General features: G+C 54.3%; 2 protein-coding genes across 6 annotated transcripts in view; one reads left to right on the forward strand and one right to left on the reverse strand.

Moving 5' to 3' along the window:
* Acan (aggrecan) overlaps positions 1–10425 on the forward strand; it is a 62893-nt gene extending 52468 nt beyond the window's left edge. For 2 of the 4 annotated variants that reach the window (XM_087188371.1, XM_087188372.1), the window contains exons 13-18: positions 3462–3575; positions 6418–6576; positions 7105–7187; positions 7836–7980; positions 8940–9122; positions 9513–10425. In XM_087188371.1, the coding sequence (XP_087044497.1) occupies positions 3462–3575; positions 6418–6576; positions 7105–7187; positions 7836–7980; positions 8940–9122; positions 9513–9580 (752 nt within the window). In that variant the 3' untranslated portion in view covers positions 9581–10425. The remainder of the gene's footprint in view (positions 1–3461; positions 3576–6417; positions 6577–7104; positions 7188–7835; positions 7981–8939; positions 9123–9512) is intronic. The other 2 variants (XM_087188373.1, XM_013075057.3) reach the window with 1 other exon arrangement.
* On the reverse strand, positions 320–27179 carry Hapln3 (hyaluronan and proteoglycan link protein 3). Of its 2 annotated transcripts, XR_002397555.2 has the most exons (9): positions 24255–27179; positions 17298–17475; positions 15875–16243; positions 13392–13694; positions 12679–12767; positions 10795–10884; positions 3130–3386; positions 1943–3010; positions 320–1567 (listed from the first exon to the last, which is right to left on the reverse strand). XR_002397555.2 is itself a non-coding variant. In XM_004852747.3 (5 exons), exons 2-5 carry the CDS (start codon positions 17425–17427, stop codon positions 12481–12483), a joined length of 1089 nt encoding a protein of 362 aa, XP_004852804.1. In that variant the 5' UTR covers positions 17428–17475; positions 24255–27179; the 3' UTR covers positions 11974–12480. The 2 variants fall into 2 exon arrangements, 1 of the variants encoding a protein (XP_004852804.1); XM_004852747.3 differs by lacking the exons at positions 320–1567; positions 1943–3010; positions 3130–3386; positions 10795–10884 and having other exon boundaries at positions 11974–12767.
* Between the last annotated feature and the right edge of the window lie 78 nt (positions 27180–27257).

Raw genomic sequence — 27257 nt, forward strand, 5'->3', positions numbered from 1 at the left:
TATTATGTATGTGTATATATATATTTCTGTCTGTAGTGGGTATTAGCCCCAGCCCATTTTTTAATTTTCATTTTGATACAAGGTCTCCCTAAGTCACTAAGTTGCCCTGGGTTCAAACTTGTGATCCTCCTGCCTCAGCATCCTAGACTGTTGAGATTACAGGCATGTGCCACCACACTCAGTTTATAGCCTCTTGACTTAACCAAAATATCCATCAGCAGATTTTAATGGTCACCTAGTTGAATTTAAGATGCAAGATATTGAAGTAAGATCAACCTCTAAATTGTAGAAGAATTGAAATAGTATAGATAACATACTCCCTAATTTAATGATATTTATTTTAAGAGCAATTGGGGCTGATAAATACACTCTCAGCATAAATATACTCTTCTCTCAGTTGTGTAAGAGGCCCAACCAGGAAGTCATTGTATCTACTTATCTCTCCATCCTGACTGATCCTAGATTTTTGCTGGATGCAGAACACCCATTGATTTAAAAAATTTTCTCTATGCTTCTTGAAGGGATTCACTTCCATCCTTGTCCTAAAAAGTTATGTCCCAGGTCATCATAAACAGCTGTACAGGTTGTGCACTGAATAACTTGAAGAGTACATTCATACAGTATTCCTTATGATTCAGTTGTGAATCACTTGAGTAAAACCACCTGCTGTCACTCTCCATTTACATTTCTTGCTCACTTGAAGGTCCTAGGCTCTGATCCAGGCATAACTGGACATGACTATTCAAGATAGAGGTCTGAGGTCTCTAGGTCAGACACCAGAGTGATTATTTGCAAGTATCTCTCCTCCTCTAGCCTTTACCAGGGGGCGCTCAGTTATTTTCTCTCCTACATTAGAGATTTGACTGGAGGGCCTTGTTCAGGAACAAACCATCCCTTTCAGTTATCTAGTGGGAAGAGAACCCCAGTGATGATGGGTGAGCCTTTGGTGGCTGTAGCAGAAATGGTAACGAGGTGCTGAGAGTCATGCCGGCTCTCTCCCCCAATGTAGGACAAAGGCTGGATGCTCTGTGTCATTTCCGGACTCCTCCATCTCTTCTGCTCTTCACTTAGTGTGATGACGTCTGGGCCCTTGAGAATCAGCAGCATCTGCTCAGACCCTGCTCCCTGTCCTTTCCTTCCTTCTTTCACTAAGTCTGCCCGTGCCCAGAGCCCTTCCCTCCCCCACCTGCTGTCCCTTTGTCTGAAACTCCCCAGAATAAGCTCACAGCTGGACCTCGCTCAACTCCTCTCTTCATCCCAGAAGCCGAGGACTGTCCCCACTGCCCTTCACGGAAAGATGTGGGCAGCCAGGTCCAGAGTGGCTCTTGCAGCCAGAGGAAGAGGAGATGCAGTGCCACTGGCCTGAGCAGCTAATGAGAAAGGCCCTAGGATACCGGCCCCCTCTGCACTGCTGAAGACTCACTCAGCCCCTCTAAAGGCTACCTGGTCTTCAGGATGCTGGCCCCTCCTTCCCTCCTCACCTGTGAATTCAGGGCCCTGTGAAAAAACAGCTCCTGAGGCCAGGATTTGGTTCCTTCAGTCCCTGAAGACTTCTCAGATTTGTCCCCTAGGGGGCAGACACAGAAGGACACAACACTGCACCCCTCTCCCACCTGGAGGACCTTGTGCCACCTGGGTTTGGGTGAGGCACAAGCTCTAAGCCTCTGAAACACCTGGAAACTACCTGGCCTGACCTCCCTGTTGGCCTCACACCTTCCCCTCCTTTTTCCCATGGATCAGCCAGGGGCCCCAGGGTTGATGTCTGACTCTTCTCCTCAGAGGCCACCTCATCCCCTGCTCTGTACAACTGCTTGAGCGCCTACATTTGCTTAATTTCCCTCACCCAATGCTTCCCATCTCCCGTAATGACTCTAATGGACAAAAGAGGACATAGCTTTCCTGAAGCAGGAGAGCTGCCCCAGCTTCCACCCTGCCAACTGACCTGACCTATTGCTGCTACTGCTGCTGCTGGGAATCCTGGTGCATGCTGGGACTCCAAGTGCATGCTGGGATTTCAGCCAGTTCCTCCATGCATTTTGGGTTTGCTTGGAACTGTTGGTTTCTAATCCATGGTGTGCACTCCATGAAATGAAGCTAAGGACCTAATAGGAAGAGAGAGAACCAGAGATCAGGAGCTTCATGAGACAACAAGAACCAGGGATTTTGGGGCTCACCCACTGCACAAACCCGGGATGTTTGCTACACACAAGTGTGAAGATCCAGAGGAAAAGGTGTTTGCCGTCCTATCAGAGGCTTGACTTTAAGATTTGGTTTTCTCTATGGGAGGTAAGAACTAAGTCCTGGAACATATCTAGGACTCAGGGGCCCTATTCCCAAAATAGGCTCAGTGAAGACCACCCGATCGACATCTCCTCGGATCCTGAAGGTCATATGAGCTCAGCAGTACACACCAAGACTTAGCGTTCTTTCAGCGACATATCTTGATGCCCCGTAAACCTGTGGAGCCTGCTTGTTGCTGAATTTTATTGATCTCCTGGCAAAAGGAACTGCATAAAACCCTTTATCATGCTCCTAGGGGAGGGAACCCAGGAAAAAAAAAAACAGCAAGAGCTTTGGAATACAAACACAAAGAGAGCAGAATATATCCTGAGGTATTCTGGATTTTCAAAAAGACGCAGAGAGACTAGACTAGAGATACTACTAGAACTAGAGTTCTTGACTACTTGAGGCAAAGGTCAATGACTTACCAGTTTGATTCCTGCAGAGAACTTTGACCAGAAAGAACATCTCAGGTCCAGAAGAAGAAAAGGGACAAAGAGCCAGAAGAAGCTGGTGGAAAGCCTATATTCCACCCCACTGTTGGTGAACAGCCACCTTCTAAGTACCTGGCCAGCTTCAAATGCTTGTCATAACTGCCTAGGATGGAGCTGATCTGGACATTGTGATTCAAAAGGCTAATGGGTCTCATGCAAATATCCCACATGGCCATTGTCTCATGAATCTGTACTCTGCAGATCCCTTCCAGGTTGCTTGTTTCCCTGGTTCACATCTATGGAGGAAATGAGGGGAAGGAAGACCTTAGTCAAGCTTCAAGAACTTGCCTTGCAGTGTTCTTGCCCACCACCATGGTCAGAGCCAGTTCACAGTCAGGCTTCTTAAAATACTTACAAGAGAAAGTATCTGGGAAGAATGTCACACTCACTCTCCCAAAGGCGTTTGACTTCACAAGTACCAAATTTCTTCTACCTGCTGGGAAGCCTGGTTCCACAGCTCCAAGCTTGGCAATCAGGATTCACACACATCCAAGACAACCCCTCTCTGGATCCTTGGTTCAGCATATTCCAAGATGGCGGCAGCAGCAGTAGCAACAGTTCTCAGGAAAACCAGCCAGTCCCCTTCCAGGGCTCTGGAGCAGGGCTGGCCACCTATAAGGAAGCCACAGTACTGTGAGGCTGGAATTGCCGACAGGAGTCCTAATGGTGGCCCTTGGTTTCTTGCAGACATTGATGAGTGCCTCTCAAGCCCTTGTCTGAATGGAGCCACCTGCATGGACACCATCGACTCTTTCACATGCTTATGCCTTCCCAGCTACGGAGGGGACCTGTGTGAGATCGGTACGGCCGTCTCGGCTTCAGCTAATGTTACTAACTGCTGCACACACACAACCTTACCTTTTTTTTTTTTTCCTAACAGCAGGATCTAGGTCCCAGGTGGGTACCCAGGTCCATCCGGACAGCCATTCCAGGGCCCACAGCTGAGACATCTGTCTGCCCCCACTGATTCCCTCCCTTTCTTCTACTCTGCCCCTTGAAAACCCTTCTCCAGGCCTTGGCTGACCTGACCACAGGAGATGCCCAGACTGGGCTTTGGGAACCTTTAAAACACTAACCTTCTCCAGGGCTTTCAGACTTTCTGAGGCCACCACCAAACCTGGTGCATGCGACAGACTAAGAGGACATGGCTGATTCCCTGCTTTTGTCTGAATGGAAGCTATGGGTGAGGGTGATTGGTTCTCATTCCAGTGACAGCCATGGATCTTCCCAGCATGTTCACAGGCAGTGTCTGCCTCCTGTATTGCTTGTCATGCTCAAGTCATGCATGAACAAGGACTATTGCATGTCACCTTCTCTTTGTCACACCATGACAGCTGCCATGTCAATGCCATGCCTGCCCTCCTTCCTTTCTTCCTCCCTTGTGAAGGGCAAAGTTCTGGTCAGAGAGAACAAAATGTCATTGCAAGGGGCAGGGGCTCAGTTGCCCATTTGGGGCCCGGCCAACCCTTCTGCTCTGCACCTATATGCCAGGAGCCTCTCAGGGCCAGGCCTAGCCCCTAGGTCTCCCTGTGCCCTCCCCAGCCTCCTGAATCCCAGGGCCTTCCCAACTTAGGAAAGGGGAGAGGGGGGCTTTGGGGTGCTGGGAGCCATGGCTCACAGAGAACAGAAAGTGCAGAGGCTCAAAGCCTTTTTCAATGAACGCTCAATTTGGACCCCCAGAAACTTCCAGAAAGAAGCTGAGACTCCTGGGAAGTCTCCCTTTGGGGTCAAGTAGTGTGAGAACATGGCACATTCCCTGGAGGCCCTGCCAGGGTTAAGGCTGGTAGAGGAGCTTATGACTTTTGAAAGAAAAGGCCTGGGCACTCCTCCTGCCCTGCAGCCTTCCACCCTCCATCTTCACCCCAAGACCTTAAGGAATTAATGCATGGGGTCTCAGCTGGGGTGGGAGAAAAGAGCTACATAGATTTTTCTCCCCAGGATGCCAAAACATTTGCCAAAGGGGAGAAGAGTCTGCAACGTCCACACAGACACCAGCTCTGGGGCTCCTGCCTAGGAGAGGGGGCCTCTGCACCCTGACAGAGCTCCAAGCTGGCCCTGGGACTGGGTGCCCTGTGAAGCAAGCCCACATCCCTTCTCCCACCCCATGGTGCCCATCCTTGGCTCCAGCCCCACTCATCCTTCCAGCCACCCTGAGAATCTGTCTCTGTTTCCCAGAGCCCCATCCTGCACAGCCCTGTCCAACCATCCTCAGGAGCTCCACCCACTGGCTCTGCCCGCCCAGCTCACCCCTCCGACACTGAGGTGGCCCAGGAACTGCCCCCCACACACACACCAGGCAGCCCTAGCATGGGACCTCTGTCCTCCTCATGGTGCTAAGCTATCTCTGAAGCCTCCCTGCCTCTTCCCAGCCCTTGCAACCCCCTGAGGGAGGGCACTGGTAGCAAGAGGACCCCAGGCCTCTCCCAGTCCCTCCTGCTGTTCCACCTCTTTCTCCTCAGGCTCCGGGCCTCTGCTGTCCTGTCCCCTCTCATCCCAGCTGTCTCTGCCAAGCTGGCCAAGCATCCACTGTGTGGCCTAAGGCTCCTGTCTCTCAGGCACTGGGCCTTCCTCCCTGAGACACCCACACACTGTTGGTACCCGATGAGAGGGGAATCACACATCCTAAGACGTTCATGGCTCTTCACCAAGCCCAGGGCCCTATACACAGAGGTGTCAAGAGAAGAAGGGAGAGAGGGACTTGTTGTTCCTTCTGTTCTGTGCTGCCCTGGCAGATGTTTAACACCTGGCTCTCACAGAAGAAAAGGGGCCCTGACTGGTAGCATCTGCTAATCTCTGAGGTGTAAATGCTCTCCTAGGGCCAATTTAAAACTACCAATGTAATGTCACTGGATTCCAAGTTAGGAAGAGACCCTCACAATTGCCTCTTCCAAGCCTGAATGGGCTGGCTCTGGCATGTCCCTGCCTCTGTCCTCCTAGGCTGCTCCGAGCCCTCCAAATCAGCCCCTTCTCCAGAAAGGAGAAGCCACTACAAATTTAGACGCATCTCCCTTCTCCCCATCTGCCACCAAAATATAAGAGCCCAGGCCTCTGGATCACAGAAGGACTGTGTCGCTCTCTGAGAGGCAGGGCCAGCCAGGGCCAGCTCTGATCGGTGACCTCAGAGCTCTGTGTCTTCTTTAAACCCTCTGTCCTCACCCAAGGATCTGCAGGAAGGAGGCTGCCAGCTCTAGCTCCTGCCAGCCCTGCCCCTGCTGCCTCCCCAGCTCCCCACAGCTCCTGTCTCTGGAGCCCCTCGGAGCTGATGCACCATGTGTGCCTCAAATCTCCTAACCTCCTCCCTTCCCACCTCTACTGACCTGGCCTGCAGACTCTGCCAGGCCTCCAGAGCAGGTATCTGCAGGAGGAAAGCTTGGGATGTGGGGGGCGAGAGGAGGAAGGGGTGGCACCACATCAGGGAGAGAAAGTGTCCCCAGAATTTCTCAGAGGTGGGGCATGCTCAGAGACTCCTGGGGGCCAGGCCTCGAGGCTGCCAACATGAACCTGGCTCCATGGGGCCTGTCCCTTCCTCGAGGGCACAGCATTTAAGGTGGGGTGAATATAGGAATCCAGGCCACAAGACTGGCAGCAACCAGATGCCCAGCTGGGCTTGGAGCCCCCTTCAAGGCCCTCACCTGTGTTGCAGACCAGGAGATGTGCGAGGAGGGCTGGACCAAATTCCAGGGCCACTGCTACCGCCACTTCCCTGACCGTGAGACCTGGGCAGAGGCCGAGAGGCGGTGTCGGGAGCACCAGTCACACCTCAGCAGCATCATCACCCCCGAGGAGCAGGAGTTTGTCAACAGTGAGTGTGGGGGGGACCTCTGGGGACTGAGGACAGTGGCCAAGTGGGCAGAGGGCCTTGCTCGTCAGATGTCAGCAGACTGGGGGCGAGCAATGGAGCTCAGTGGTAGAGCGACTGCCTGCTATGCATGAGGCCCTCGGTTCAGCCCCAGTACTGCTAAACCAATAAAAGTAAGAACCTGGCAGAATGGGTCCAGAGAGGTGGCAGGAATGAGGACTGAGACAAAGGGGCCCTCCCACAGCCTAAGTTCCCTGAGAGAACACAGTGGAATTTGAGGTGATTGGCTCTGGCCACATCCAGGACAGCCTCCTGCCAGTCAAGGGCAGTCCCAGAAAAACTCTGGCTGTCACCAATCCATGCCAGCCTGGGGCAAGGGGGTCCAAAGTGCTCGCCAACATGCATGTCCTGAGACCCTTGTGAGGGACTCTAGAAGTTCCTCCTCCTCCTCCATTCGCCCCTTCTCCATGAGCTGCAGTCCTCAGATCCTCAGGGTGTCCAACCCCAGGTCCCAACCCACCTTCTCTCCAGGAAATGCTCAGGACTACCAGTGGGTCGGCCTGAATGACAGGACTATTGAAGGGGATTTCCGCTGGTCAGATGGACATCCTTTGGTGAGTTCCATCAGGGATACTGGCCGCAGAGCAGAGGGAGGTGGGATAAAGACCCCAGAGAGAGAGAGATGCCTCTAAATGCCATGCTCATGCTCCCTGAGCAGCCAGTGGAGCAGAGCCCTGGAGGGCTAGGCTGTGTCTCCTCCCCTTCTACCCCTGGGGACCAGCACAGGGCTGGGCAGGTTGAGCAGAGGCATGAGGCCATGTAGGGAGCCAGGAGGAAAATGAAAGAATGATACCAAGCCACCATGAGGGATCCACAGACTTGTGAGAAGTTCCTTGCCCATGAAGGACTCATGTCTACATAAGGACACAGACAGACAGCACAGATACCCAGTGGGCAACAGGAGCATTAATGGTGCCCGGCAGTGAAGAGCCGAATCCCATCAGGGACCAAACCCTTGGGGGTCTGGGCTCCTGCAAAAGGCCAGAGCCAGCTGTGTAAGCAGCCTCTAGAGGGCCCATGGTTTCGTGGCACTAGCACCACCCTGGCCACAAACCTCCCAGCAGCCTTCACCACCACGAGATGAGCCAGAAGTTGGGCTGAAAGAGAAAGAAGACAGGAGAGGCTGGCCGGGGAAGAAATGGGGGACAGGCCAGCCTCTTTGCTCCTGCTTTCCCCTCACCCCTTCCCATTCCTGTCCACAGCAATTTGAGAAGTGGCGTCCCAACCAGCCGGACAACTTCTTTGCCACAGGAGAGGACTGTGTGGTGATGATCTGGCACGAGAAGGGCGAGTGGAACGATGTCCCCTGCAATTACCACCTGCCTTTCACGTGTAAAAAGGGCACAGGTAAGGCAGCAAGAGGCCTGAGAGGGGAACCAAGACTTCTGCTGCAAGGGAGGCTCTTACTGCATGGCCAGGGACAAGTCCTCTTGTGTTCCAGCTGCAGGGGCCTGTGAGGACACCCCCTGCCCCAGTACTGCGGTTTGAACACAGGGCTGGAAACACTGAGCTACATCCCTACCCCTTATTTTAGTTTTTATATTGAGACAGGATCTGGCTAAGGCGCTAAGTTGCCTGGCTGGCCTCAAACTTACACTTCTCCTCCCTCAGCTTCCCAGAGGGCTGGGATTACAGGTACGCCTGGCTTATGGGGACATCCTTACAAAGGATGGTAAGTGACCTGGCAGCCTCTCCCAGAACCAGAAACCTGGGGCCAATGGCAAGGGCCAGCTCATTCCTAGGGATCATTCACAGGGACAACAAGAGGGGAAGATCCCAGACTAGAGGACAGGACCTCCCCCCACACACATACACATACACCACAGACCCTTGGATATCAGCAGCAGAAAGCCACCCCTGAGGGCACCTGGGTTAGGAGCACCCTGTCTCTGGGGTTCCCAAGTCCATTGGTCACAGTATCAGAGTTGTCAGGTTTTAGGTCTGTAGATACAGATAACTGGTAAGACACACCCACCTACTTCTGCTCATGTTGTGTCCCCAGACCTCCTTTGGGTCCTCCCTTCCCCGGCCCTAGGTGTTTCCATAAGGAAGCCACAGATGGTCTGCCTGGCCCTCCCCCTATCTCCCCAGCTTTCTCCCTCCCTTTCTTCTGGAATCCCCTTCCTGCCAGGGCACGTCAGAGAGGAACCCAGGTTTTAGGCTCTAGGGCTCCAGATTCTTGCAGGCAGTCAGGGCTCACCGCTAGGGGGCGTTTGGTGCCCTTCCCAGGGTACCTAGGGCACAGGCCACATGTGTCATCACAGAAGCCCCAAGAGACCCCTTTTTAAAGGGCATTTGCTCCTTAGTGGCCTGCAAAGACCCCCCTGTGGTGGAGCATGCCAGGACCCTGGGGCAGAAGAAGGACCGGTATGAGATCAACTCCCTGGTTCGGTACCAGTGCACAGAGGGCTTTGTCCAGCGCCATGTCCCCACCATCCGGTGCCAGCCCAGCGGGCACTGGGAGGAGCCTCGGATCACCTGCACAGACCGTGAGCATGCTCATCCCCTTCCTGTCCCCTGACCACAGCCCTGGCTTGCTATCCCCTGGGGATCCTGTGCTGTCCCCAGGATAGACCCAGAGCACCAAGCTCACGGATCACTGCCCCTGCCACAGGAGAAACAGGGTTGGTCAGCTGAGGACACGTTCACTGAGAGAATGAAGGAGAACATGGTGGCCTGCTGGCCTTTCCAACCCCAGCCTGCACCCTCTAAGCCCAAGGAGGCTCACAGAAAAATCAACCTTGGGCCCCAGTAAAGCTTCAGGCTGCCTTCCTGGGTATCCACAGGGAGGGGCGCCAGCAGAGAGGGGCAGACGGGGGAGCCAGGGCTCCACCCCACTTCCCCGGCTCACCATCCTTTCCTGTGTCCCTCTGCTCCAGCCACCACCTACAAGCGCCGACTACAGAAGCAGAGCTCCCGGCAAAGCCCTCCGAGCTTGGGCCACTGAGAGGAGCCTCAGGCATTGCCCAGGATGCTGAGCCCAGGAGCCCACCAGGCTGACCAGACCGCGCATCTCCCCCCAATGGTGTCCTCTTCTTGTTGCTTTTTGTCTTATAAGGAATCCCATTAAAGAAGGAAAAACCAAATCCCACATTGTGCATGCACCCACCCACCCCCAAATTTCCAAAACCACATCTAATTTGTCCCCAAAACCCAAAGCAAAGCAAGCTCATCACAACCCGTGGACTGAGAGGAGAGACATTTCTTCAATCTCCCGTCGTGCCTTTCCAGGGACAAGCGCAGGGACAGGGGGAGCAGGGAAGGGGTTAAGTTAAATAAAGAAGATTATTTTTTGTTCCCTGACTTTATCCAAGAGCAGTGCAATGGTTGGTCATTTCACCTCCAGGAAGAGCTAGGGCGGAAGGAGTGGGTGGAAAGGATCTGGAAGGGGCTGGGGCTGAGTCTGAGGCCAGAAGGACTCAGACCCTACCACCGCAGCTGAATGTAGGGGACACAAGGAGCCAGGAAGGTCGCACCATCTGGAACAAGAGAAGCCTGGGGGCCCAGTGACAGGAGAGAGCCCCATCAGAAGGATCTTCCGCAATGCCGGGGTCACCTTCCCTCCAAGGGTCCCCCCTCCAGTGTCCTCTCACCCAGTCAGCCACCCTAGCAGGTGTCATCTCTCGGCAGGGCTGGGTGGGGGCACATCCTTCCCAGGGGGCGTGCAGCCCTGCCCCTCCCCTCCCCCCTCCCCGGGACGGTGCAGGCACCAGGGTTCCGTGCACCTATTTATATTTTTGAAAAACTAAAGATTATGATAATTATAATAATAAAGACATTGGAAGAGATCTATTTCTTTGCTTTTTCCCATTTTTTTTTTTTTTTTCAATTTAAGGAGCGGGCAAACCACAATCTGGGGCCGACGGAAAGGGGCTCTCAGGAATGGTGGCCGTGGGGACACATTTTGATCAAATGGCCCCACGTGGTGTAACTCCTGTCTGTTCAGAGCCTGAGACAGCTTCATCTGTTTATTTTGTCTGGATGGATTCACATTGTCTGGATGGATTCTCCGGGAGTGTATGAGAAGTGTGTGTGTGTGTGTGTGTGTGTGTGTGTGAGTGAGTGTGCCAGGAATGCCTGTCACATACATGATACGGGTCAGTCCTTGGTGCTGTGTGGATTTGCAAAAGAACAACTCCAGTGAGACCCTGATCGCCGTACCTCATTTGGCTCTTTGCTGTCACACTGTCAGCAGCCATGGGAAGAATAAGTTGGTAGCCTGAGTCCAAAAGCAGAGCAGAGCATCAGGATCTGAAAGAAAGAATTGCAAAACCAAACCGCAGACAGTGGGAACAGTGGGTTTTGCTCTCACATTTTTAGGTCACACTGGTTATTGGCTGCTAGCAGACAGGCACCACATCCTGCCCCTACACAGACTACAGGGTATCAGAGAAACCTGACTTAAGAGTTTGTGAATCCTCCCCAAACCCTGAGAGTCAGCCAGAGCGTGTGGGCCAGGAAGTGGCTTCCCCCAGGGCTGCCACCTCCCCCTCAGGACACCTCCTTCATTGTGGTTACTGCATGTGCCCACGAGGTGTTGCCAGAGCCTGCTGATGCGCGTTTGTGCGAGCCAGTATCTTCTCAGGTGTGGCTGTGTGTATTATTGGGTGTTGGCTGGTGTGACCAGTTACTTACAGCTCTGGGAGGGATAGAGTGGGCAAAAGAAGGTAGACCCCTGGTCAAATAGAAGGGGCTCAATAATTATGTGGTTCATGGTAAGTTAAACTGACTTTCAAGTGTTTCTTTAAAATATCAAAAATCAAAAACACAACTTAGAGCCAACCATGGTGTTGCATGCCTGTAATTTCAGCACTCTGGGTGGCTGAGGCAGGAGGATTGCAAATTTTAGCCCAGCCTGAGTAACTTAGCAACTTAATGACACCCCATCTCAAATTTTTTTTAAAGGAAGATTAAAAAGAAGGCTGGGGGTGTAGCTCAGTGCAAAGCCCTAGGTTCAAGCCCTAGTACCACACATACACACACGCGTGCACGCACACACACACACATTTAGTGTTTTGGAATATAGCTGAGTGGTAGAATGATTCCCTAGGTTTGATCTCTAGCTCTATGAAAGGAGGGAGGGAGAAGGATAGGAAAAGGAAAAGAAAATGCATTTTTGTTTGGTTTTGGGGTTTTTTGCCATACTGCAGATTGAACCCAAAGGTGCTCTACACTGAGATATATCCTTTTTTTAAATTTTAAGACAAAGTCTCCCTAAATTTCCCAGGCTGGCCTCAAATTCACAATCCCTGCCCACCCACCTGTAAAGCCCAGGACAGAGCTGAACCCACTACCCTGACAGAGCTGAGCCCTGAGACTGAGATACAGGGAGGCCAGGAATGGAGGAAGGGCCACAGCACCATTTATTGTCCAAAGGAGACACAAAACCAGAGTGCTTTCCCCAAACAGGGAAACGAGAGAAAGACACAGATTCTGGAACCAAGAGAAGAAAGGAGAGGAGAGGGAATTTCACCCAGAAGCCTAGGGAGTGACTCAGGGAATGAGAAAGGCCCCACCACCACCCAACCCCAGCCCTTAACCTCCCCAGACTGAGGCAGAGGGAGAGCTGCAGCCACCAGGTCCTGCGCCCTTGTGCCCATCCTGGGCATCAGCCCCTGTGGCCTCTGTGATGGCAGAGACCCCTCTGAAACCCCAAGGACTTCAAATGTCCTGAGCAGGAGAGCCTGGGGAGTCCAAAGAGCTGGCAGTTGGTATAATACTTTTAAATTTTGTTTAAGTTGAAAAATATAAAAACTACAAAAACTGCCCCAACCCACATGGGAAAAGGAACCAGTCCATAAATTCAGATCTGGGAGGGAGGGAGGTGGCTGCAGAGCTGGCACTGGGCTAGCGCTGGCGGTAGCAGTAGACACCATAGGAGCGGCTCTGTGGGTCTGGGAAGCCAAAACTCCGTACCCCCGGCTCAGGGGGCCCACAGTTGGGGCGGGGGTGAGCCACAGGGTAGCGGGCACTGCCATCTGCCAGCCAGCCAGCGTCACAATGGTCCAGGCCACGGAATTTCCAGGCAGCAAAGAGCTGGCCCACCTTGGCGATGTGGGCGCCATCTTCCCGGCAGGCCTCACGAGCCTCTGTCAGCGTCAGCTTCTCCGGGTGCTCCAGGTAGTACACCTGCCCTGGAGGAGAGCGAGGGTGAGCGCTGGGCAGCCAGCAGGGGGCTGAACAGTGAGGACAGGGACTGCAGCAACTGAGCCCAGGCAGCCACATGCTGTGGGTATCCACATCGGCACTTTGGGGGTCACCTTCCCAGGCTTCATCTCACCTTCCCACCATCCCATGTGCCATGGGGCTGGGGTTCCTCCCCTGCCACCCTTCCCTGAATGCATCCAACCTAGACAGGGCCCATTAGAGCCTTTCAGGCATTCAGTCATTTACTGAGCACCCAGTGTGTGCCAAGGTCCTGGGACACAGCACAGAGCCAAATTCAGATCCCATGTGTTTATCTGCCAACAAACTGGGCTGTTTTAAGCACACAAATGTGTTTCATGTGTCTATGATGCCCCAGAGCCTAGGCTAGGCCCCACCATAGAACAGACACTCAGAAAGTATCTGATAAGTGAACAAACTGAAGATGGACAGGAAGCAGCAGCCTCAAAGAACTCTAAACTCCATGGACATTGTTGCTTTCAGACCTCCTGGTGCTCCAGACTTCCTGGCCGGGGTCTAGTGGGAAGGCGGAGGGATCCAGAAGCCCCCAAGATGCTGCCCTCCCACAGGTCCCAGATGGCCATCACACTCACCCTTGAGGGCAGCGGTGAAGCAGAACACGTCATAGCGGGACAGGCGGTGGTGGCGTGGGCCGTAGCTGCGCACACCAGGTGCCAGACCCAGGCCCCCACAGGGCTCCCGTGGCAGGGTGATGGGGTACTGCACAGAGCCATCCTCCAGCCAGCCAGCATTGCACCAGTCCAGGCCCTCCTCCCAGGCACGGAAGAGCTGCTCAAAAGAGGCTACCACTGCATCCTGCTCCTCACAGGCCTGCTGTGCCTTTGGGAAGTTGAGCTTGTAGCGGCCCTGGGAGGGCTGATAGGGAAAGACCACACCTGGGGATGGGAAGAGAGGGGCTTAGAGGGTAGATAGTGTAGCAGCAAGCAAGAGAAGCTTCATCTGTATTTACAGTTGCCCCTCGTTATCACTGAGCCCACCCTCATCCCCCCACCCCCAGTCAGATCAGCAGTGAAGTTAGATTCTCATAAGAGCAAGAACCCTACTGAGAACTGTACATTTGAGGGATCTAGATTGCCTGCTCCTTATGAGAATCTAATGCTTGATGATCTTAGGTGGAGCTGAGGCAGTGATGCTAGCACTGGACAGCAGCTGCAAATATAGATTTACATTAGCAGAGACACCTGTATTATAATGTAATAATAATAGAAATAAAGTGCACAATAAATGTAATGCACGTGAATCATCCCAGGGCCATGCCCTCCCCCAACTGTGAAACAAATGTCTTCCACAAAATCAGTCCCCGGTATCACAAAGATTGGGGACCACTGCTTTGAGCCATCTCTGGTTACTTATAATACCTAACACAGTGTCTACACCATCATTCTCCAGAATTCAGCATAGTGCTTGGCATGCACCAAATTTTACTTTTCCTTTTTGGAATATTTCTTTTTTTTTTTTGAATATTTTTGATCTGTGAGTTGGTTGAATTTACAGCTGTGGAACCCACAGATACAGAGGATTAACTGTATACATCATTATTAATATGAAAATTTCTCAGGCAAGTTCAGGGAAAAGAGAGGCCACAGAAGCTATGGGAATAGGAGTGGTGAAGTCCCTTAAATAAAGGGGACCAGGGAGGTCCTGGGACAGAGGCCTCTCTCCTGGTCACTAGGGTCAGACAGGGGCAACAGGGTCCCCTCAAAAGTTACCATGCATGTTGGAAAATTTACTATGATAAAAAGCTTTTTTAATCATCTAAGATTCTGTCCCTATCCAGTCAGATGAAAACTTAAGGAGTGGAGCTAACCCTAGGAGGGGACCCTTGATTGACGTGTGTTGTTAGGAAGCAGGGCTGGCAGTCCTTGGAGCTCCTCCTTGTGGCTGGGGACCTGAGAAGACCCTGAGCACCAGACCTCCGGTCTTGCTGAGGCAGGAAGTCAGGCACCTAGGCAAAGCCAGGTGGAGGGGCAGAGAAGCTCTCAGCCCCAACAGTCAGCTCAGAAACAGTCTCTGCTAGCAGGGGGATCTGGCCCCACCCTCAAATTCCCAGCTCTTACAGCCCCAGGAACAGGGTGGGAGCTCCTTGGGTCTCTAGTCTGCCCCTGCAGACCCAGATGAATGACTCTTGCATCTTACTTCCACCCTCCATCATTCCCAAATCAGCAGGAGTAGTGTGGTCCCTCTGAGCCTGCAGAGGCAGAGATGCCACAAAAACTCCTCCTGGCATCTCTCCTCCTGGCCACTGAGGCAGGTAAGGGAGGAGCTACTGCTATTCCCCTCTTCACATGGGAGAGAACAGGAGCTCCAGGGGGAGGCTTTCCCAGGTGAGACAGGCTGGGTGGCATTAGGGCTTCTTCTTCCACACAGCTGCCTCCCCAGCAGGGAGGGGAGACAACAGCACACGGCCCCATGCCAGAGACAGAGGAGTCAGAGCAGTTAGATCTCAGCCTGGGCCCACACATAAGACTTGGCTGGCAGAGTCTGGCTGCTTTGCTCAGCAATGGAGCTTTTCTAAAAGTAGGACACTTTTACATAAAAACTCAGCTCTTTTGCATTAAAAGATAAGTTCTGTTTTGTTTTTGTCAAATTCGAAACTCCAGCAGCCCTGAGCTTGCACTCTGTCCTCACCAGCTGGGCCTGAGGACAGCAGGTCCCGTTAGATGGGCCAGGTCTCAGCATGTGCCCTGGGCCCCAGCACTCCCTGGCCTGCCTTGTTCATTTATGTTACTTGTAAGCCTTGCTTGAAGCTCAGCTCTGGCTCTAACGAGCTGTGGGACCAGCTCCCATTTTCTTCTCTCTGAATGAGATGTGAGTCTGATGGAATAAAGGCAATGGATTCTGGAGGCTGCTGCCTGGGTTCAAATATCAGCTCTGCCATTTATGAGCTGTGTTATTTGACCTCCCTGTGCTTCCTCATCTGTAAAGTGGGGTGGTAAGAATAGTAGCTTCCTCCCAGGCTCCTGTGAGGATGGGATGTGCTCGTGTGTGTAAAGCACAAAGGCCTGGATGATTCCCTCCCAGGTCCCACATCACCCGGCCGACGTTGGGGCCTCACCCCGCAGTTCTAGCTCCACCACGCCGCTCTCATCCTCCAGCCCATCGATGACCTCACAGCGGTAGCGCCCGGAGTCCTCAGGCTGAAGGTCCTGCAACTCCAGTGAGGCCTCGAGCTCCCGGTCCTGCAGCAGGTGCACACGTCCTTGATAGTCCCCGAAGGAGCGCTGCCTCTGCCCAATAGACACCAGCACGTCCTGCTCCGGGGCTCCATTCTCTGACAGCTTCCACCATTTGATGCGCACAGGCCTTGGGGACACCAGGGCCGGTTTGTAGTGGTAGCGGCAGGGCAGGGTCACACTGGTGCCTTGGTGGGTGAACAGGGTCTCCTCAGGCGTCTCCACCACCAGCTTCACTCCATTGAAGAGGCCTGGAGGTGAAGTGGCACAGAGGGGCCCTGCCGAAGCCCACCTGGGCTGGGCACAGCCACCCACACCCTCACCCGGCCCACAAGGGCCAGGCACCCAGCTGTGGACTCCTGCCTTAAGGAAATGTCTGCTGTCTCGCCCACTATATTTAGGTAGTTTGTTGTGCACCAAAAGCTAACTGATGTGTCACGCCTGTAACCTCAGCTGCTTGGAAGGCTGAAGCTGGAGGATGGCAAGTTAAAAGCCAGCCTGGGCTACTTAGAGACTTTGTCTTAAAACACAAAAAATTTAAAGGGTTGGGGATGCAGCTCAGTGGTAGAGCTCTTGCTTAGAATGCATGAGCCCCTGGGTTCAAAGTCCAGTACTGCAGAAGGAAGAAAAGAAGGGCGAGAGGGAAAGAAGAAGGGAGGGAAGGAAGAAGGTGGGAGGAAACTGGCACAGCAGGCAGTAAGAGCCTCTCCAGGCATGTCCCCTGAGGACGTCCTTCCTGACACACTGGGCTCTGGAGGTCGCAGCCTCCCCTTCAGTGTGTGGGCAGCCGTCCACTAGAACTCTTTCTAAATACCTGGGAGCTAAGGCCAGAACTTGTGCAGCAGGCTCTCCTAGGGGCTCAGGCTTACAGGGGGCACAGCCCAACAGGCAGCCAAAGGACCAGGTCACCGAGCAAAGGTCACCTGATCTTTAGTGTGAGACCCCACAGGGCACAAGTCCCACCACTGTTTTCACCCAAGGCCATCCAGCTAGTAAGAGGCAGAACTAAGATTCAGAGTCAAATCTATGAGACCTCTGGCCCTCTTTCCACTGGGGAGACCAGGGAAGGTTGCATTTAAGACATATCTTGAAGAACTGGCAGGACTTTGGGGAAAATATAAAAAAGGCAAGTGATCATCCCTAAGTGGACCTGGCCCGTGTCTGAGGAGCTGGCAAACCCAGAGCAATTAAGCCACTTCTCATCCTAGAAGTGAGGCTGGTCCACCCCAAGAGCCCAGAGGCTGCTGTGCTGTGCTGTGCCTGTCCTCATCCCAGGAGCCAGGGGACAGCCCTGGGGACACTCACCTTCCCCGTGGCCGTTGCCAAGGTTCCTGCCACTGGGGCTGTAGTAGAAGCCATTATAGAAGGGCAGCCCAGGGACACAGGGCAGCAGGGGAAGCAGGACCAGGAGCAGCAGGCCCACTGAGGCACGCATGGTGGCAGCACCAGGGTGTCCTGGGCGAGGCTGGAGCCCCGAGGTAAACTGGGATGAGAAAGAAAACAAGCTAGAGAAGCCCACTTTGGGGGCCCCAAGTCCCTCTGTACTGCACTAAAAATCATGCGTTGAGCACTAGGATTTTGGCAAACCTACCCTCTCCCACTTATACTTTGTGCCTGAGGCTGGTGCCTCGCTGACCCCACACCCACCCCACCCTTGCCCCTGCCAACTCTGGGTGCCCCTGAGAGGAGCTCAGTCTTGGGAAGGGCAGGGAGGTACAGGCAGGAGGTCCTCATAACAGGGCTGAGGACAGGATGGAGGCTCCAGAAAGACTGACAACATGGGGATTTCTGAGCTGCAGGACAGGCTGGTCCTACAGGGACAGTCCCTGCAAAGTGGCCTGTACCAGGGACAGTACTTGGAGACAGGGCTGGGCTGGATGCCCTCCATTTGTTCCCCTGCAGTCCAGGCCCGCTTCCTGCCCTTCTCTCTGCACAGCCACTGGATCCTGTGGGTCACTCGTCCTGGGCCCAGGACCCTCAGTCAATGAGCCACACTCAGGAGAAGGGGCGGTGGCCGTCATTATTTCTCCCCTGCTCCCTCTGGCTCGTGTGCCTCCCCCACAGCGGCTGCTGTTCCCTGACTCCGCCCCCTGACTGCCTCCTCGGATTCGGCAACCTACAGTCCAGAAGACAGCGCTCCATTAGGGTCTCTTTATGGGATCCAACTAGAATGAACTCTGCGTCCTGCCAAGACCTGACTGATAGGGGAGAGGAGGGGAGAGGTGTGTAGATGTCCTCTCCTCAGTGTCAGGCTTGTCCCAGAGGCCCGGTTTTCAGCAGGATAGCTGCAGGGTCAGATTTGCTCCCTGAAAACAGCCCTTTGGGCATGTGGAAGGTGGGTAAGGGTCAGCAAGAACAGAGTGACAGCCGCATTCACTAATACAGCCGTGATTATCGTGTAGCAGCATGGAGAACGCTTCGGGTGCCATTTAACATGGACAGAGCCGAACAAGCAGCTGCCGCCGCACTAGAGGTGTGGCATGAACGCCTGTGCTGGGGACAGGGGAGGGGACACCATGAGGACGGAGGAGGGAGAAGAGCAAAGCACTGGCGGGGGCCGGGGGGGGGGGGGGATAGGCTGGAGGAAAGCTGTTTCCAGAATGTGAAGAGGTCTCAAGGGAGGGGAGGAAGCCGAGAGGCAGAGTCTGCCATTCTCCTCTCCCATCCTGGTGCAGAAACCCTGAAGCCCATACTTGGCCCCAGCACTGTGCTCTCAAGCGGCACAGTGACCCCTGAGGCCTCGGCTCTGGTCCAAGATGAATCCCCTGCTGGCACCCATGAAGCTCTTGGTGACCGGAAACTGGGCCACCCAGGTCAGGGCTGGGGAACTGGAAGATCCGGGTTCAGATCCCATCTCCACACCAATTGTCCTTGGTATTTGTGGGGATTCATTCCATGACCCCTGAGGATACCACAGTCCAATGGTGGACCCTCATACAAAGTATATGCAGTATTTGCATGGAACCTATGCACATCTGCCTGTACACTTTAAATCAGCTCTAGATTACTTATCATACCTAATACGAGGGAAACACTCAGCCAGCTGTGGTGGTGCACACCTGTATTCCCAACACTCTGGGAGGCTGAGGCAGGAGGACACCCAAGCCCAGCCTGTGCGGATTAGCAATTTAATGAGACCTGTCTCAAAAAAGAATGTCAATGCTCTGTAGATACTATACTGTATTATTTAGGGAATAATAACAAAAAAGTCTATATGGATGATTTTGTCCCAAATACTTTCCATTTGCAGTTAGTCTAGTGTGCTTTCCACAGCTGCAGCCCCACAGACCTGGCAGAGGGCTGACAGCACTCATTAGCTATGTGAGTTTGAGCAGTTTCCTCAGTTGTGAGCTGGGCCCCTAAGAGAAGACTCACCCTGGCGTATTTCTCAGTGCTCTGTTCTCATTTCCTCCTTACCGAGATAGAGGTCCAGACGGGGCCAAGGTCTCCGGGCAGCCAGGAGGGCCATAGTAAATGGCAAGGACCAGACACCACAGGTGCAATGTCCAGGTCCTGCACTGAACCTCCTGGGACTGCCTTTCCCTGGCAGGCTTTCCCCAGCCTGCTGGCAGCTATGGTAGTGACACATGGACTCCGAGGGAACAGTAGAGCTGCCACCAACTGGCCCTCCCCCACCCACACTGTCCCATGAGGAAGTCCCCTGCACTAAACCACCACGTTTTGAGTGTCCCTGTGAACACAGCGTAGGCTCACTTGGTCTAAAAAAATCACACCCACTTTAAGGGGTGGGTAGGATCCACAAAAACAAAAACGCCAACAGCTGAGTTACTGAGCACCTTACTATCTCACTGACTCCCCACCACCACCCCCAGAGCTGGAACCTGCTAAAATCCCCATTTTACAGATGGGAAAACCAAAGCATAGAGAGAATTTATAACCTAACCAAGGTTACCTGGCTAGAAAGTGGCAGAGCTCAGATTTGAACTCGCCATGTCAGACTCAAAAAGATGACTACACAGACCATGCAGCCTAGTGGCTGGCACATGACTGACCCTGCTGAGAGCCCATTTCCTTTCTCCTCCCTGAGGCTGCACTTTGGGAATCAAGAGGGAAGCAGAGAGGGGACTGAGGCTTGTGGGTGCCGAACCAGACACCCCAGGTCCACCCCGTCCCTCTGCCCGCCTCAACCTGCAGCATCTGCAGCCTCTCAGGGCAGCTCATCTGCCACCAATGCTCCCCAAGCGCACAGGGCTTCCTGAGGATGAGTGAATGCAGATGTTTTTGTCACAGTGACATTTGCATCCCCCCATATGTATTTTTGTAAAGTCATGTATTTTAAAAACAACAAGGTTGGGGAAAAACAAAGTCAGAGCAGACTCCTCAAAATATATGCAACTTTGGCATCTGAGTGGTAACAGAAACAAAAAGCAATCCTAATTAAAAACACCAGCGCCATTAATCCTCCACTAACACATGTGCCAACACCAGGTCCCCAGCCCTCGGCAGCCCTCACCTTGGGCCAAGGCCTTCCTTCTTGGAGACAGAGGTCCCTGGGGGCATCTGATGCCAACAGAAACCACAGTGACCAAAAGTAAAAGTCTGACCCAGGGCTGGAGGTAGCTCAGTGGTAGAGTGCTCGCCTTGCCTATGCCAAGCCCTTGGCTCCTCCCCAGCACAGCAAAAAAGTTTAAAAAAACGAAGTCTGACCCAATGCAAAGTTATCTCCAATCATTTTTTGAAACTCAAGGATGTCTCTACAATTTTTTCTTCTATTTCTAATTTAACCAGAAAACTTATGGTAAGTTCTCTTAAGTAGCTAAACCAGTCACACAGGTATTTCTCCCTTGCATTTTTTTTTTTTTTTTTTTTTTTTTAGGTGCTGGGGATGGAATCCAGGCCTTCACACAAGATAGGCATGCATTCTACCACTTAGCTACACCCCAGCACTGCAGTGGCCTTAAGTTGGGAAGACGAGTTTGGCTATTGAGGGTATGGGGAATCATTGGTTCCTGATGTTTGCACAGTTGGGACGGCAAGGGGCAGATGCGTGCATGCAGGCAGTATAATAAAAAGTATGGCGAATGCTAAAATTTTAAAAACTGTTACATTAAAAGACACATTGCCAGGATACCCCCTTGCTCCCAACATGCCTATCCTATCATTCTAGCCACTTTCTGAAGCAGCTCTGGAGGTCCTCTTTCATGATCGTCTTCAGTTGTGCTGTCATGGCCACCTCCAAGTCCTGAATTGATTCAGAACATTTACCTTTCATGGTCCTTTTGACTTTAAGGAAGAGACAGAAGTCACATAGTGTCGGATCTGGTGAGTAAGGTGGAGGAGGACACACTGTCATGTTTTTATGAGCCTGCCTTCCCATTTTTTGGCACTCAGCAGCAACCTTCACTGTATTTTTGATCATGCCTCATACAGACACTCACAAAAGAGGACTTCCAGAGGTGCTTCGGAAAGTGGCAGGAACAATGGGATGAGTGTGCTCAAAGCAAGGGAGAAGTTTCTGAAGAGGACCCATGGCAATGAGTCTTTTACTCGAATAGAATTTTCATTCGAGCATTCGCTGTGTATTTCGGTCACCCCTGTAACTACAGAAAGTGCTTTCTGCAGGACTGTTAACATTCATTGTAAGGAATCATACAATGAATTGCTCTCTAATGATCAGAAATCTCCAGCATTCACGTGTTGAGAAAAATCACTACTGAACTTGTGAGATTCCTCATACCCATACTGTCCTCCTCCTTAAAGCTGCAGAGCAGAAACAGGCACAGAGGCAAACAGCCTGTCACACCTGGGGCTCTCTGGGAAGCATCCTCCCCAGGACCCCTTCTCGGCCAGCCTCAGGGACCCTGGCACACACTCACACCCTGCTTCCTGGGCCCCACACTTCCTTCCTGGTTTTTAAAGTGCTTCTACATCTAGCAGCTTCCAAGAGCCCCCACCTCATGCCTTGCAAGGAAAATTTTATTCTTCCATTTCATCCACAAGTTAAATATGCATTCAGAACCACAGAGACATCCCGGGCATGGTGGCTCATGACTGTAATCCCAGCACTTGGGAGGCTGAAGCAGGAAGATCATCTTGAGTTAGAGGCCAGCCTGAATTATTTATGAGAACCTGTCTAAAATTTAAAAAAAGAAGAAGCACAGAGACATGAAGCAACTACCCAAAGGTCACACAGCCAGGAAATGATAGAGGCAGAACTTGTCTGAAATCTTTTCAGCCAATCCTCTTTGTGATTGGTGGTGTTTAAAGGCTGACCTGTACTCATCAGCACACTTCCATGGACCTGGTTACCTGCGGATCTCACGGTGTTAGAATTATTACCCTCACTGGACAGACAAGGAAGCTGAGGTTAGAATGCCAAGTTTGCTTAACTTTACCCAGGTAGATGAAAGAGCTGAGACTCGGCCTCTCTGACTGTACAAGTATGAACCACGCATCTGCCGTGTCCAGCATGGTCCCAGGCACCGAGATACAACACAGAACCCTAGTTCACATCCTAGTGAGCGTCCTGGCCTCCTCTCGCTAACCCTGGCTACCCCAGCCACCTCCCCTCAGGGCCACCCAGAAGGCCCAAGACCAGACAACCCAATCCCCTTGGCAGTAGGTCACTGTATGAGTCAGCTGGGCTTGCCTGGGCCCAGTGTTAGAGCTGGGCACACCTACATCCTGCTGGGTGGCTTTGAGCAAGTTACTCAACCTCTCTGTCCCTCCACTTCCACATCTGTAGTCCCAGGCCTCTGGGAGGCTGAGGCAGGAGGACAGAAAGTTTGAGCCCAGTGTGGGCAACTTAGCAACTCAGCAAGACCCTGACTCAAAAATAAACCAAAAAGGGCGGGGTGGAGGGGAGTCCCTCCGCACAAAGGCCCTGAGTTCAATCCCCAGTGCTGGAAGAAAAAAGGGGGCTCTAACAGCCCCTCCCTGCAGGTCTGTAGTGAGGGTTCAGGAAGATGAATCACACCCATTTCCCGAAACACAGCAGGTGCTCGGTGAAGAGTAGCTCCTGTGGACTGGCAGATCTGGGGCTCTGGGAGCCAGTGGGCTACCTGGATCCGGTGTGGCTCCACCCACTTCCTGCGTGTCCTCGGGCAAGTCATTGAACCTCTCTGAATTTCCCTTTCTTCCTCTGCAAAATGAGAGTCACAACGAACCAGGCAGAAAACCTCTGTGAGACCAAGGGACACCGTGTCTGCAGAGCACAGAGCACTGCCTGATCAGGAGCAAGCTCACAGCATTTGCTGCTATAACTGTTGTTGGCCATTTACAAAGCGAAGCCTCCCATTACCCCAGTGCGTCTTTTCCTCCTCACTCCCTTCCCTCCACAGCTGGGGAAACAGGCTAGAGCCTCGGAGGGGGCTGAACCACCCAAGGCTTTATCTTTGGCGAACTCGAACTATCTCCTGCTAAGAGAAAGTTCAAGTCTCCTGCCGTCCGGGGGCGACTTGCCGGAGGCCCCTCCCCAGCAGAACAATGAGCGGGCCCCCGCCTGGGAGGGAAGGAGGTGCCACCTGTCACCAGACCCACAGAGTCACACCCTCAGGGCCCCCCCCCCCCCCGGCGAGGACGAGTCTCCAGACGCCAGCAGAGGGCGGCCATGAGCACAGATCTTAGCAGAGGTATCTGACCCGGGGGCCCGGGTTAGGACAGGGTTTCCCGACCCGGGAAAGTGCAATTTGGGGTGTTCGCCGGGCGCCCCTCCGGCCCCATCGCCTGCCCCCACTACGGAGGCGGAGGCACCGCGGGGGATGCGCGTGGCCATCCGGTGGCAGGGCCGGCCCTAGAGGTCCCGCGTGCCTCCTCCCTGGGAGACGCCTTCTACCACTCAGCCCCCCGCCCCCCGCATCCCAGTCTCTAGCTCAGGACCCCAGTAGTCCAAGGCCTGGAACCCACCCGAATCCCTGCGCCCGCCCGGCGCAGGTTGTCCCCAGCCCTTCCCAGGTCCCCGCGGCCCCGCACACCCACAGATGCGGGAAACAGAGCCGGGCGCCACGCGCGTGGAGGCTGCGGGGACGACACGGAGGGAACCAGGCTGCCCAGGGGGAAGGGTTTAGCCCAGCGGGGATCTCCAGGGCTCCCCGAGCTGCATCACAGGAACCGGCGCGAGGCTGCCCGCGCTCCGTGTCGCTCACACTCGACGCGCCCAGGGCGCCCCGGTGGGAGATCACAGTGGAGTGCAGCCCCGGCTCCGCAGGACCCAGTTCCCCGACCCCCAGCCCTGCCCCGGAGACCCAAGGAGGAAAGGAAGAATCTGCACGCCCCAGGAGCCCAGACCCCCGAGCCAAGTACCGTCCCCAGCTGGTTCCTCGACGGCTGTCCTGGTCAGAGGCTGCCCGGGCCCAAGCGCGAGGACGACTTGGGGATCTTGAATGGCCTGGAGGGAAGCTCCGGGCAAGCCCCGCGCTCCCGCCAGGCCAGCCCCTTAAAGAAACACACGCCCCTTTCCCTCCCAGGGCTGAGGCCCAGGGGAGGAGGTGGTTCGGACCTGAGCGGCCTCTGGGCGGGCTGGGGACCACCCCGAAGCCACCCAGGGAGTGTCTGGGTGGGAGCCCAGACGCAGGTGGGAGGGGAGCGTTTGGGGGGTGAGGGGCATAAGAACACCCTGGTTTACCAAAAACAGTCGGACTGAGCAGGGAAGCTCCTTTCCAGTACTCTGTGGGTGGGCTATGGCTGCTCCCGTTTAGAAGAGGGCAGGAAGAGTTCCGAAGGCCTGCGCCCCAGGGAGAGCGAGGCGGTGCGGACATCCTCCTGGGGAAATGGTCGCTGGGCTAACTCGGGCTTGGCACGCAGGAGACTCTCTAGTAAGCTGGCTTGAAGGGGAGGCCTGGGTGGGGGCAGGGAGGGAAGGATGGGACACCCCCAGCAGCCCAAGGGGCAGTCAGGCTTCTGCCAAGGACCACCAGAGGTGGGGCCTCCCTTAGGATTCTGGCATCTGTTTCGACAGGGTGTTTTCTTTCCCCGGCCAGACGGACAGCCTCCATCACCACCACCACCACCGTCCTTGTCTCCTCAGCAGAGAAGCCTACGGGAGTCAGTCAGCGTCTTGGGAGAGGGCCTCAGAGTTACAGGGCCCAGAGCCTCTTCCTTACACAACTCAGGACAGTGCGTGTGTGCACACGCACGTGTGTGCACCCGTGTGTGCCTGCACTTATCAAGTGAGAGTGCAGAGGGCTGCAGTGGTGAACTAGACAGTAAACTGCTCCTAAAGCTGAGCGCCAGGCATATGGGCGAAAGGGAGCCCATGAAGGTTCCTCTGCAGGGAAAGAGAAGTCTGATCCTACGCAGGATAGAGGGGAGGGGAAAGACACCTGCGCAAGCGCTAATCAGGAAACTCTGACAATAGCCAGAGTTCTGGTGGCCTCCAGTGGGCCAGACTCAGCATTGGTGCTTCTGTGTCTTCTCTCCCTTAGTCCTGGCCAGGCCAAGGAGTCGGATGAACTGAGAACCAGGGGTTGAGTGCATTCCCCAAGGTTACTCTGAGGCAGGATTTGAACCCCTGTTGTCTGACTTGAGGCTTTGAGTCCTGACCATTTAAACCTGGAACAGAAAGGAGCCTGGGTTCCAAAGAGAGGCAGGGGAACAGGTTCCAGTGGGAATAGCCACAGGGTGGGGGGACAGCAGGAGCAGCAGCTTTGTCACTGTAAGTCCCCTGGGCCAGGTGGGGAGAATGAACGCTGGCTCCAGGCTGCGGTCAGGGAGCAAAAGCGAATTTGCAGAGGCAACATTAAGTCACAGCCTGGAAATGGAAGAGACTGATCAAGGAGGAGCCAATTGAGGGGACCCCAGTGCAGGGCCCAGGAGGGGGCGTTAGAAGCCTACAAAGATGAGAGAAAGACAGAATAAGAGGTCACCTGTCTTCCAAGCCAAGCAAGAGCCTCGTGACCACTGTCCATCACGCTGCCTGGCTAGCCAAAAAGGACTGCGTACAAAAGTACCCGATGTGGTGAAGGTGGGCCAGCTACGAGATGGGAGTGAGGCTCAGTTTCCCCTTCTGCAAAGAGGGCTCCTGGGTCCCACAAGGTTCAACCTACGGTGGGTCACTGGGAAGCAAAAGCATCCCGAGCAGACATCTGGAAAGACGCTGCTCCCCAGGGGAGGCCAGAGCAGGGCTGGGGAAGTCCAGAGGCCAGAAACCCCAGAAAGACTCCAAAGCCGAACCACACAGCTGCCCCGGGTGAGGTGTCCAGCCCCCCAGTTCATATGGCAACCACTGCCCAGGCCTTTCCTTCTGTCCCCGCCAGTGAGAAGCCCTGGCAACAGGCGCCTCTCTGGAAGGAGCCACCTCCAGACTGGTTTCCCTGATATGGTTCCAGCACAGCCCCACCCACCCGCTGGTGGCCACGTGGCTGACCTCCTGCTGCCGAGAGGCAGCCTGTGCTGTCTCAGTCTGGCTCCCAGAGCTTGGTCAAGACAATGCATCTTGCAAACACAGGTGGGCTGGGCTGGTCGTGGACTTCAGCCACAAAGCACTTGCTTGGCAGGTGGAGACCTTGAGCTCCAGCCCCAGAACCTCAAACACGAGGAAGCTGGTGTGGCACACACCTGTGATCTCAGGAGGGCACGTGTGAGCTTAGCCTGGGCGACTTAGCAAGACCCTGTCTCAAAATAAAGAAGGGCTCAGTGTGAGGGCCCTGGGCTCCAGAATATATAGAAAAGAAAAGTAGAGAGGAGTGGGGAGGGGAAGGGAAAGAAAGGCGTCTCACTGGCCCGTTTCACATCTAGTCAGTGCCTCCTGCCTGCTGCCCTCTTCCTGGCTCACCAGGGCTCTGGCAGCTTCTGGACAGCCCCTGTACAGGGGAGGCGGAGAAAGGACCCCTTTCCTGCCAGCCCCGGAGCACACAGGGCAGCAGCCTCCCCAGAACCTGTGTGCCGGGCCAGGAGGCCCCGTGGCCACCCAGCTGTACCCCATCCGCTCCTCCCTCCCCACACTGCCCTCACCAGGCCTGCCTGCCCCAGCTCTGGAAGCAGCCCAGGCTCTGCAGGCTCCTAACAGTTTCTGCAGCCCAGTGCTCCGGTGGCGGAGAAAGGGGAAATTGCTGGAGGGGAAGCCCGCAGTGGCTGCCGGTCTTCCTGGCGTGGGAAGGAGACAGAGGCAAGCCAGGAGACAGACTCAGTGCCAGGCACTCCCTGGCCTCGCACCAAGCAGCAGCTATGGCCAAGCCAGACAGGGATGGAGATGGAGAAGGAAAAGGAGGGGAAGAGGTGGGTCAGCACCGCCCCCAGTGTCCCACCTCCTGCTCTCTATGCAGCTGGACAGGTAACCGGAGAATCCAGGTGGAGGTGGGGGCCAGA

The sequence above is a fragment of the Heterocephalus glaber genome, unplaced genomic scaffold (assembly GCF_053883595.1).
Source record: "Heterocephalus glaber isolate CG9 unplaced genomic scaffold, H.glaber_assembly_v1.0 deba00001531, whole genome shotgun sequence".
NCBI classification, from domain to species: domain Eukaryota; kingdom Metazoa; phylum Chordata; class Mammalia; order Rodentia; family Bathyergidae; genus Heterocephalus; species Heterocephalus glaber.

What these genes read in the sequence shown, in the direction of transcription:
- Hapln3 (XM_004852747.3), bottom strand. Translation starts at nt 17,427, where the DNA reads ATGCGTGCCTCAGTGGGCCTGCTGCTCCTGGTCCTGCTTCCCCTGCTG. An exon ending in TGGCAACGGCCACGGGGAAG is followed by an intron (nt 16,244 to 17,297) that starts GTGAGTGTCCCC and finishes CTTCACCTCCAG; the next exon opens with GCCTCTTCAATGGAGTGAAG. An exon ending in GGTGGAGCTAGAACTGCGGG is followed by an intron (nt 13,695 to 15,874) that starts GTGAGGCCCCAA and finishes TCCCATCCCCAG; the next exon opens with GTGTGGTCTTTCCCTATCAG.